The sequence below is a fragment of the Amphiprion ocellaris genome, chromosome 11, assembly GCF_022539595.1.
Source record: "Amphiprion ocellaris isolate individual 3 ecotype Okinawa chromosome 11, ASM2253959v1, whole genome shotgun sequence".
Classification (NCBI taxonomy): domain Eukaryota; kingdom Metazoa; phylum Chordata; class Actinopteri; family Pomacentridae; genus Amphiprion; species Amphiprion ocellaris.
Genome location: NC_072776.1, coordinates 13,043,991 through 13,056,758, shown reverse-complemented (window position 1 = coordinate 13,056,758; position 12,768 = coordinate 13,043,991). Strand labels below are relative to the sequence as shown.

At 38.7% G+C, this 12,768-nt stretch overlaps 1 protein-coding gene across 3 annotated transcripts in view; it reads right to left on the bottom strand.

Annotated features, from left to right (window-relative positions):
* LOC111574054 (receptor tyrosine-protein kinase erbB-4-like) overlaps window positions 1-12,768 on the bottom strand; it is a 316,603-nt gene that overhangs the window by 11,272 nt on the left and 292,563 nt on the right. For all 3 annotated transcript variants that reach the window (XM_055015213.1, XM_055015214.1, XM_055015215.1), the window contains 5 exons: window positions 9,544-9,699; window positions 8,106-8,181; window positions 6,274-6,420; window positions 3,561-3,658; window positions 2,657-2,827 (listed from right to left, as the gene is read on the bottom strand). In XM_055015213.1, the coding sequence (XP_054871188.1) occupies window positions 2,657-2,827; window positions 3,561-3,658; window positions 6,274-6,420; window positions 8,106-8,181; window positions 9,544-9,699 (648 nt within the window). The remainder of the gene's footprint in view (window positions 1-2,656; window positions 2,828-3,560; window positions 3,659-6,273; window positions 6,421-8,105; window positions 8,182-9,543; window positions 9,700-12,768) is intronic.

The following is a 12,768-nucleotide window of genomic DNA, read 5'->3' as shown; positions in this document are numbered from 1 at the left end:
ATAATCTTTCATCCTTTGAAATGCACCAAACAGAGCTGGAGACATGTCTCTCATTGGCATTCAGCAGACATTGTTATCCTGACACGAACACAGAGGGATATTGGAATACAAAATGACTGAATTCTGGCTGTGTGACTGGTTCTGAGATAGATTTAAGTCCAAAGAAAGACGATGACCATTTGAGAGTTGAAGAAGATCTCGCTGTAAACCCCATTTTGAAGACGGCAATTACCATAGTTTCACAATGGAAAAGACGATGGTAAACAGAGTGAGAATGGGAAAGCAAGAGGAGGGTGAGAGTGAAACTAAGAAAGCTGTGTGAGTGCAGTTTTAAGACTTCAATCTTTTGTGCTCTAACAGGAGTGTGCTGCAGTACATGCTGAGAAAACTCATTCCCACATCACTTTAGAGGCCATCTAAATGATCTGAGTGACTACTTCGACTTCATATTGTCTCCTTTTCCATCATGGTTCAGTGCTTGTCATCCTGCTGCTACACTCAGTAAGAGTTGGAAATAAGAAATGGTCATCAAGAGGCCATGGAAAATTAAAAGATAAGAAAATGAATTATAATTACTAAAAAGACACAAAAATCACATACCAAAAACCAAGTGAAGTTGATTAATAACCACAAGACCTTCACGCATACTGAGTGACAAAAATAATGAAAAGTGGAAAACAAAGCTGGGCTTGCCTAGCTTGTTAAAAAAAAAACAAAAAACAAAAAAAAAAAACAAAAAAAAAAAACGTTACTGCTTTACCACTTTTTTGTGTGTGGGTCTTTAAAACCACACTTGATGCAATAGATGCTTTTATTTAGAGAATGCTCTGACAGGAGCGTCTTGAGTTCAAGAACATAAATTATTAAAACAACATATCACTTGTAGTGGAAAACTAAGCCAAAACATTTCTATTAAAAAAAACAAACAAAAAAAAGAAAAACTTTTGACCACTTTAAAAATGCAGCAGCATACGCTTGGTAATATTCTGACTGCTTCAAAAACCTGTTTTGACAGTATCTGTGATCAGAGACCTCAAATTTTTCTACCAGAAGAACATGAACATCCTGTTCAGAAAAAAGAAATAAGTCAAAGATATGGCAACAGTCAGATTGGAGATAAAGTGAACTCTAGCTTTAGGCTGGTAAACTGGTACAATCAGGCAATAATGTTCTCAAAAGCACTTTTCAGAAAGCATTAAAACTCTTAGTTTACTGCCACAGAATCACAGATTTATGTGTGTTAGGACAATAGCTAACGAAAAGTATATCATACCGAATCAAATATAGGGTGCTGTCTTGGAGACCTTCAGGTTTTTCACTACCTGTCTCTTATTTACACCAATTTCCAGCAGTGCCAAGATGGCTGCCTTTGTGGCTTCACATAATTCTTTTGTTTTAGGCATTGAGAGCTGACAACTTCTGAGTTGTGCTACGGCTGAATGTAAGCCTTTGCATGTGCAGTGCTGCTGTTGACATGAAATGGCCTCTTATAGACCCTGGGAATACAATTAAGCTTAAGCATGTCAAATAGGACGTGAAGTATTATGTTTTAGTTTTTGTCATGTTCATTGCATTCTCATCTAATATACCTTTAGTTGTACCAGGCATTAAAATGAACAAGAAATTGAAGAAAACTACGATGGTCTAATAATTTCTTCCATGACTATATGAGATATGATTTATGTATATGGTTTGAGCCTAATTATGTTTATGTATAAACTTGCAAATACAGAAAATGTGCATTTATACTATAATCACGCCGTATTATACAGCTCTCATGCTGCAACCTTTAAAATACAGAAACTTAATGACCTATCATGAATTAAAACCTGATCCAAGCAATCTCTCAAACAGCCAGGCACTTTAGGAAAGATACACTGCAGATAGTCAGTTTTAGTGACTTCGGCTTGCTGGACTCAATGTTTTCATTTAAATACCTCTTCAGGAGCTTTTGCTAAGTGAGTGTTGTGTATGGAAACTGGCGGATCTCAAGAAGGGTACAATAAACTGAAAACTTCAGAAACACATTGTGATAAATGTCTGGCACAGAGACAACCCACACAGCTCATGGGTTGGAGAGGTAATTGGCACCACCTGTTACCACTGTCACTGCTAGCTTTATAGATACCCCTGCATTTTTATTGGAGCTCTCTGACAAAGCCACAATAGTAAAAACAAAGCTTAAAGGTATGCATTTTGTTATTTGCTAAGGGGCTACATCCAAAATGCTTTTAAAAACAACACCTCGACCGTGCCGGAGACTACGGTATGCATGCTAATAAACTGTATTGCCGCCTGTATGGCAGCACGGTTCAACCAGCTGGCTATCAGATCTATAATCTGAGAAGGGAACATAAATTCCATCTTTGTAAAGGTTTTATACAAAGAGAAGAACTACATTTTGCTCATATTATCACTGCCATCTGGGTGCATCACAGTGTTTTACCAAACTAGATGAATTTGTTAATGAAAACAATTATTATCCTCCAGCCATTTAAGACCCAACTATTCTAAAATAAGCACATTAGTTTAAACTAAACCTTGATAATACAAAAGGTAGTGTGAAATTTCAGTGCATGTTTTGCAATTCTTCCACAACCACAATGTGAAACTGGCCTTTGTTTTAAGTTGACGGCAGATTCCTCAAAGTAAATACCTTGTTGGAGTCCATGCGAGTGCGGGGGGTGTATGCCAGTGGTGGAATGTTGAAGGAGTGGGGTACCAGGTACTCCTCAGCATCCATCAGGTCCTCCAGTTCCTCCTCATCCAACAGGCTCTGGAAGAACTTGCTGTCATTGGGGCTGGGCAGCTTCATGTGATCATCACCCTGAGAAAAGTTGATGTGTGTGTGATTATTTTGTACGCAACCAATTAATGCTGGGCTGGTGCTACATTCACTGCTCTAGTCCGAGTAATTCAAATACACAGTCTGTAATTTCTGCTGGTAGGGGTTCCTAAGTCAAAACAATAAGAAAAGATGAAATTTGATGATGACACAGAATGGCTGGCTAGCTAACATCTTCTTATTGTTGAACTCTCTGACATATCCTCCGGTGTTTACTGTGTATCCCCGGCCAAATAAATATAGATCGACACCGCTGACAAGCAGTCAAAATAAAATTCATCTTTATACTGAATAATATCCTGCCTTTTCTAGGTTTGAGCATTAACTGAAAGCGTTTGGGATAATGTGAATACGCAAATCTTTAAAACGTATCACATTGGTCTACATACTGTTGGACATATGAATGCAGAAGTGTTGTACAATACACTGTTACTTTGATAAATAACAATATTTTATTGTTACCGTCGTAAACTTAACAGCATTTGTTGACTAACTTAAACTGAGCACACTCTTAAAGGTGAAAAAGACAAAAAATCTACCAAGTAGTACATTTTTTATGACAAATAATAAAATAAAAGAGAGATACAGATACCTACTGACTACACAAATCCTACATAAACTGTCAGCGGGACACAAAAACAAACACAACAGAAGACAGGCTCATTTTTACAATAAAGGTAATTTTATCTTAATAAACAGTTTCACATGTACCTACCTGGATGACCAGGTATCTTTGGGGATCACGAGCCATCCTAGTGAACTCTGCAGCCAGCTCCTTGAACTTGGGGCGACTATCTGCATCAATCATCCAACCTGGAAAATGGTCTTGCATTATGTCCTGATTACTAAGATGTTACAAATACATACACAGTATAGATATTGATATTTAACCCTGTGGATTCATGATGTTAAATTTTTCCCAGCCCTTGACTATAAATCTGACCTCATGCAAATCTCATAGTATGGTTTTCTCAGCAGGAAGCAGGAAGATCAAGTTATTTCCTGGCTGTGTGAACTTACAGTAACAGCATCTAAGTGGGAGGAGCGGTGTGTTGAATATGTGTCAGTGGTGATCAGGCAGTGCAATTCAGTAGTCTTCACACTTTGGTGTCAAGGGTTCTGCCTACGTAGATTGTGTCAAATATGCATAACATGCTCTTTTCAGTGTTATTTGCATGAAAGCTTTCATAATAATTTCACTGATAGGATCCTTCGAGATCTAAATAATATACATTTTTCATTTTGACTACACGCACACGTGTATACAGTGTGAATAATTCAAAATGGAAATGTCTGTTTAAATTAGAGGAAAAACTGCACAGAAGACTACAACTATATCAGTTGTATACCTTCCTTGTAACTGCACCTAACCCACACACTAATTTCAAACTTTGTCAAAGTAATGTTACAAAACATGTGACCACAATATTACTAAAAGTCATGCTATCTTTTCAACTGATTTGCACAAAAATTATCATAATGTATCTATTTTCTGTTATGTCATAAATTCCCTTTTGTTCCATAAAGAGCAATGGCAGATTTTTTAAAAATGAAGTTCTCTTTATCGTAATCACTTTATCCAGTTTAAAGATAAAAGACAGTTTCATCACTAGAATGGCCATATGGAGCAATGTGCTCTGCTGCCAGTTTCCCTGTGAACACATAGGTACAGTGCCAAGGCAAACATGTGATCTGGCCTTGAGTGGTGCCTGTCTAGGTATCCAGGGAAATAAGACACACACATCGTAAGAGAGAGACGTGGCTTTCGACACGAAAGAGCACACAGACACAGATACAAGAGATTTCACATGTCAGATTGATCATCTTTTATCTTACTGCTTAGTTTCTAGATTTAATGTTTGAGTAGTGAAATCAGCTAAACATGAGGAAGTTCATCTTCACCAGTGCTGTGTGTGTGTGTGTGTTTGAGAGTATGAGCTGTATGTGCACTAGTGCAAAGAGAAGGCAGGTGAGGGTGACCTGTCCCTGCTGTGTGTGTGTCTGTCTGCCACATTGGCCCAGGTTCAGGGTGACAGTAAAAGCCAAGGTGACAGTAACAGCCAGAGGCTGCAGTGTGGAGAGCATGGGACAAGGTTAGGGTGAAGCTGGCACCGACTCTTTGTGCTGGCAGCAGTGGCCAGAGGTTATAGTGCCAACTGTGACCCCAGTGCCTGACAGTGTGACAGCAGTGACCGACCAGTGAGGCTACTGTGGATCCCAGCCAAGCAGAAAAATGAGTCCCTCATTTATCTTGTAGTGGAGGTCTTTATAACTTCATTGTACTCGTATCCATCAGAACTCAAGTACAATATATTTCACTGCATAGGATCTGTAGTAAATACAGCCTCATAGCAAGAGAAAACTTCAACAAGCAGTTGACTTCTCCGGGCTTTACTTAAATTTAGTTTTGCACTTTCTGGAGAGACTATCCCAAATCTGGTTCTAACCTCCACACACAACACATCAGTGTACCCACAGACAAATGTCATTACTGTGTTACTACAAAAAAATATACAACAAATGAATACGAAATAAACCATCATAAAATCTTGCAATACTTACAATAATAAAAAAAAGTCTATTTGGGAGGTACAGACACCAAAACTGGCCCGTCCATCATAAAATGATTTTTATTACACAACATTAGCCACACAAATTTGTTAAATGGTGGCCATTTCTCAAGATGGGCAAAGTTATATGTATTTTCACACAGAATGATTTTGTAGAGTGATTTGCTTGGTTTTGGTTTCAAATATATCACAGTACTACATACATAACAGTATTGATAAGCTTGAAATAATGAACGTATTCAAATGTCATTCAAAAGCATTTTCTATTCCATTATGTCTATGTATTAAATGAATGAGATTTTACTGTATTTAGAAGGTTCATACATGCATTTTGTTGCCAGGATGAAATTCTAAGGTGCCAAAACTGCACGAAACAATATTAATTTCATGAAAGAAAAATGACAGCAATGTCTGCCATCTTGAAAAATGGCTGACATTTAGAATTTTGACATGGCTAACGTTATTTTCTAAATCGGCAGCCTATGAGTAAAGCTCATGCCACTCTGAATTTAGCACAAGTCTGAATGATTTTTTCAGCTATCTGCCACTATCACAGAAAAAAAATACAAATACATCTCTGCCACATGGGGTTTCAGGTTGCAGCAGCATCCTTAATACCTCTGCTTTGTGTGGATAAGGCAGAGGGACCATGTGGAATATCCTCAGAATGAGGTGTGCCTTAAACGTGCAAATTTATCAACAATGGTCAGTGAAAACTTTCCTCATTACTCTCAGGGACTTTTCACCTATTGCAATAGTAAGTAACTGTTAGGTCTGTGGCTGTAGTTTGTTTTGCTGCATTCAATTATGCTATAATAAAAGGAGTTCCTGTTTTGCTTACAGTGAGGCTCGACTTACATTTGACCATGACCATGTAGACGTCAATGGTGCAGATGGGTGGCTGAGGAAGACGCTCTCCTTTCTCTAGCAGATCTGGAATGTCTCTGGTGGAAATTCCATCATACGGCTTCCCTCCAAAGGTCATCAATTCCCAAATGGTTACACCTAAAAAGAGGATGAGGCAACGGGAAGGAATACATGAGCAGAAATATCAATCAAACAAAACAAAAAGGGAAAGAAAAATGAGAGAAAAGAAAAAGTAGAAAAAAGAAGCGAAAAATTAAAATGAGAGGTGCAAAAAAGAACAGAGAAGGACGGAGAGCAGCGTAAGGAGACAGAAAAAGAAAGAGAATACGAGAAAAGATCAAGCAAAAATAAGAAAGACAAAAGGCATGAAAAGACAAAAAAGAAAAAAGATGACAGATTAAAAGAGATCAAAAGAGGATGATGGAGCAACAGGAGACAACACAAGTAGACAAACAGAGAAAGCAACATAACAAAGGGGCAAAGAACAGAGGTCAAGATAAGAGAACACAACTCAACAGAGGACAGGAGACGAGGGGAGGAGAGGAATTAATCACAGTCTTGAAAGTCATCAGTCACTTTGAACTTTCAGATTCTTTATCTTCAATCGTGTTAGCGTTAATCAGCTAATAAGTGGCAAGGAGAGTAAATGCACACAATATGATGGAGCAGTAATAGCTTTAGGTCACTGAGGACCACTGGGGGCTAAACCATACAGAGACTTTTAATCAAACATGTATTACGACCCAACTGACTTTTTTTTTTTTTTTTTGGAAAATCATTTCCTAAATCAACATAAGAATCACTGTTAAACAGGAAATCATTGTTTGAAATAATATATACAAATCTCACAAAACTAAGAAATAGTGAAGGAGAGGGGTGTCTTTAAGTCTTGCAGGAGTTAAAGGAGTAGATCAGTGATTGTGATATCTTTAAGCAGAAATAGAAGAAATTGACACTCTTCTCTTTATGTTAATAATAAAAGTGGAGTCATGTCCACGGGTCTTGAAATGGACTCTATAGTGGAGATTGATGAGGAAGGCTTGACAGTGAGGGGGAAACTGTTCCACTAAAGAATAAAGGCTAAAGAGGACTAAGCTGGTGCCTCTGCATGTAGTGCTTCAAAGCCTAAAGAATCTTAACCAGTGAAGGAAGGTTAATACAGACAAGGTGTAATCTCCATTTTTAGTGCAATTGAGGACAGCTGCTGGTGCATTTTGAAATAGCTGCATGTATTATAAGTATCTATGGCTGCCTTCAGATTTCAAATCCTAATCAAAAAATGCTTCGTATTTAGCTCCAGACCTAAAGTGGAACTATTATTTTAAAGAACAGCTGAAAATGGAAATTGTAAAACTGGAGAAAATATGACATTGAAATCTGTTTGATGACGAGAAAAAAAACTGCTACAGGTCAAGTGTAGCTTGAGTGAAAAATATAAGATTCTCTGTCTCATAATCCTCGGAACCCCAGTCTGAAAGACAAAAAATTTAAAAAAATAATGCCAAATCCCAGCATTTATCAAAATCAGAACCTATTAAAACAAAAACAATTGTCAGATTTTCAACTTTCTGATGGTCCTTGAACTGCTTTTCTGTGCTGTTTGGTCCAAAAAAACCCCCCTTTCTCTCTACTGGAATCCATGGTTGTGCTGTTTCCATAGAGGTGTGGAACTTCATATTGCAATGAAAAAAGGTGAGGAACACAAAAAGACCCAGAAAGTGCTTGCAATTCAGAGGGTTAAGTTGGAGAACAATTTGGTCATCCACTTACTTTGCAATTTCAGTGTGTCTACATGAATTCTGTGTGTTGAAGGTGAAGCTTACCATAACTCCAAACATCACTCTGATGAGTAAACTTCCTGTAGTGGATACACTCCAGAGCCATCCACTTGATGGGCATCTGCCAGGCACAAAGGCAGTGTGTCAGTGTTATATACACACATACATTACCTATTAAATAGACCCAAAAATAATCCCTTTCTCTTGCACTGACAAATAAAATGACAACAAAGTTCTGGTTTTGGACTCAATTTTAATCATCTGTTGCTTAGGTGGCGTGACATATAATGAATCGCTCTAGCAGAACTGACAACCACAGTGGGGAGGAGAGATGTAAGGCAGAATGAAGGAAAACAAGGTTTGATGAAAGAGAAGACAAACACACACACCCAAACACACACACATAAGCTCCAGCTGTGCTGAAATAAGTTGAGGCAAAAAGCAGGCCTGTCTGGGATGCAGCTTAACACTGTGATTAGATTTGAAGGCCAATTTTATTGATTGCAGTGATGGAGGTTGAGGGGAGAGGGATGTCGAAGGTTAGAGTGCCTGTCTTTCACTTAGCTGAGGGGATAATTCCACAGCGCACATCGTGGACATGAACCACGATGGACACACTGGGGATGAAATAGGCTTTCTTTGCGAAAAGAGGGTTTGGAAACAAAATACGAAAGTGGCAAAGGATAAACAAAGACTAGAAGGGGTCAGAAGCCCATGTACGGAGAGCCCCAAGGACGTATTTGTTTACTACATTTACAGGGTTCTGAGATGTCTGCTCCCCAAAGGTAAATAAAACGGTCCAGTAGAGCAGAGTAATATTTTACTCTGCTGAAACAGTTCTTCATGATGGGCTGAAATCCTCCCTCAGGATATGAAACTCTCATTAATGTTAATGTCTATTTGTTGTCTTTTACAACATGTCAATGACATACGGTCCAAAATATTCTTAAATTAATATTGTATCTGCAAAAGCAAACACATCAAACTAGAGATAATAAAAGTAGACAACACATCTCTCATTACAGGAACAAATGACAATGTAGGACATAGTAGCACAGTTACCAACCCCTCTAGCAGAAATGGTTTCATAATACCAGCAGTAATGCCTTGAATAATATCATTGCGACTAGATGCATTCTAAGTATGCCATTCATTCAAAAGTTCAAGACAGGATGATTAAATATAATTTACATCAAACACTTCATTAACAGTATTTTTTAAAATGCCTTGCAAAACACAACTCTAAATAACTGGTAAATCAGGTTGTATGTCATTACTAAATCTGTATGAAAACAAAAGTCTTCAATGTGTGCTACATTTATTACATATACTGCTATTAGCCACTAAAAAGTGTATGACTATTCCAGGGCTTCACTGTATTTGCCATAGACCAGCAGTGGAATGTGATGTGCAAATATGTAAAATGAAGACATATTGGACATATTTGGTAAAAGTGTGTAAATAATGCAAAGTCGTGATTTACCTTTCCTCCATCGGCATTATATTCTTTCTCATTAACATCCAGCAGGCGAGCCAGGCCAAAGTCAGTGATCTTGATGTGGTTTGGAGACTTGACCAGAACGTTTCGGGCTGCCAAATCCCTGTGGACCAGCCTACGCTCCTCCAGATACATCATCCCCTGCAACACACACACAGCAATTATTTATTATTTTCTATTGAGTTAATTGATATGCATCGCACATATCGGCGGGCATGAGTGTGCTCTGGCATGCAGTAACCTGCAGCGCACACATGCAAGTCTGACTCCAACATCCCCATCTGTCTTTATCATCATCATCATCCCTATCATCACTACCACCATCAAGTACACATTAGAATTTTTATAATTATTTGTGTCATCATCATTACTATCACATTGTTATTTTTATGGTTATAATTCCCATCAATCAACAGCTAGACTGTGGCAAAGCCCTCGTAATTGCCAAATGCTTGGCGATGCAATAAAAGCGGCATCCATAAGCATCAACCCAGAGGCAAGTTTTCAATTAAAACCAGGACCCATAGGAGCAAAGCATGTTGGAGTAAAACATTTCCTTCAATACATTTATTGAACAATTAAGAAGCCACGTCCATGCTCTTTCTCTCTGTTCTCACTTTAATTAATAATGATTATCTGCCTTGAAAAAAAGCACATACAGTTCTCTCTGACATACTAAGACGTTTACATTAATTATCATGTGATAAAACTACAATATTAATTTCTCGCATCTCTTTGCCCCATTTTTCAATAAAAAGTATGGATCGCTATAAAGAAAACACTTTGAACATCAAACATGAATCACACTGATACCGCAACTTGAGTCAGACATACTAACCATTCTTTGAAAACGCTATTGTTGAAATAAAATGAGTATATTAAAAAAAGAGTGCGTATTCTGAAATTAGCATAACTATAAAATTACCAGGATCAACTCTGTACTATATTATTATATTATACATGTGTACAGACAAAGACGGTTTCAGAATTTGCATCAGCCCAAAAGCAGACAGGTTCAGTCTGACATAAAATGCCAATAATGTCCTCAAGCCACAAAAGAACGTCTTTGTATAGCTATGTAAAAGCTTTTCCCTTTCTACATCTTGTGCTGCACACCTAGAGTCTACGCTGGCCATTGTGCACCACTGCAAGAATGGACCTGAAGAGAAAGAAAGATGGGGGGGGGGGACGGGACTATTTGAAACTGGACGAGCAATAACAGAAGCCACTTTGTTTGAAGTGGCGAGAAGACAGAAAAACGAGGCCTTATTTGAAACCATAACAAATTGGATTTAGCTGGAATGGGTTAGGAATGAAAGGAGGAGTGGATGGGCGAGGAGAGGAGGGGGGGGCTGAGCTACAACAGTCTAAGAGGTGAGATTACATTTGGTACATTGCTAAGGCTATAATCACACTGCCTCATTTGGCTCCTTCTCGGGAGAGAACGTGGGGGTTTTCGGCACACACCTGCACATTTACATAGAAACACGCATGCAGCTACAGACACGCAACTCACACGGGGGCGCTATGCATTTTAAAGAATAATTGAAACAATGAAAGTGAAGATTGCAAGTCATGATCTTAAGGAAATTTTCACATCACATACAGTACATGACACTATGGCAGAAATGGCCCCTTTTTCGGTTCTGACAATATATATCTACAACTCACAAAAAGACATCTTCAACTTGCTTTTAATCACATGCTAGAAGTTCAACAAGCACATATGAGCCAAATATTGACTCAGTTTACCAACTTTGTGATGTGCTACTAGACTAACGTGACTGTGACTGACATACATCAAAGAACCTGTGTTGACTCTTTGAACGGTTTGTCTAAATCTACAATTTGCTACAATACATGTCTAACTCGAAGAGGTTTGATGCCATCGATGGCTATACATCATTGAAATGTAGCCAGGAGTCATATGTAAATATGCTAATGACCTCACCTGTTGACATGCAAGGTATTTCTGAGCAGCTCATACCCATGTTACTGACACTAACAGTTATAATGATGTTGGGTATGCTGCAGTGTGATCATGTGTTTATAGTCAAGTAGAACACATGTTAAAAAAAAAGAAAAAGCTGACAAAGAAGCTGCTGATCAAACTCAACACACGTATATATGTGATTTTTATTCATTTTCTCCAGCTGTTGCAAGCATCCATTACCCAAAACGCCGCAAAAAAAGGTTAGAGCTGAAAAGGATAAAGATTGGGATTTAAGGTATCCTGTGCTGGCCGTTGCCTGTGGCTCCCAAATCATCAAGTCCATGTGTGTATGAGTCTGTCATGGTATACCCTGCCAGGTTTCTGACAGATTCTTATTTGTACATAAATCGCGCCCAGTAATCTCCTCAATTTTCGAGACAATTAAGCAGTGGAGGGAGAATGGATGGCTTGGCAACCCGTGAATTTTAATTTGCCAGCACAATGAGATTGAGAGGGGGAGGTGATGGTGTGTGCGCAGAGTGGGAAGTGGCTGCAGACGTGCGTAAGGAACAAACTTTTTTCCCCCCTTTTTCTACTCGGTTGCTCTCATTTACTGCCCTCCCATGTGGACATGATGACAACAACTCACTGCCAGAGGTTTGTAATTGCAGCAAACCTGAATGCGACAGCCAGGCTCATGCCAGTAGCGGAAGCTGCATTTCAGGTAAGCCTGCCACCAGAGGAAATCCACGGGCTTCAGACAGACTCTGTTATGATCACACCTCCAGACGAGGGCTGCTTTCCAGTCAGTGGGGATCAGGCCTTTGCCCTAAACCCTGCACACGGAGATTTTACATCGGAAAGCAAGCCAAGGAGAAAAATCTCTAGCATAGTTACAATCAGAAAAAAAGGACCACTATCAGGATTTCAGGAAAACACAATTGCTATCAGTATGCCATAAAAACACAGGTTTTCTCAGTCACATAAAAGTCTATCTTTGTGTGTTTGTGTGTATTGGAAGAAAGTCAAGTTCACTCCATGTTAGTAGTGTCATGCTTCAGCTAAATTGCAATCACCACACTCCACTAAATAGTCCAGCTTTAAAGTTCGTTTTGCATCGACCTTTTGATAAAAAGGCTTCCTTGTGAACTTCAAAATTCTGATTAGCTTTTTTTTTTTTGCAACGACAGCAGACGTGATCTTTGCCTGAACACAGCATGACAAAAATAGAGAGGTATTCTCTATTGTTCACGTACCCAGCAGTAAGTTATGTGGAC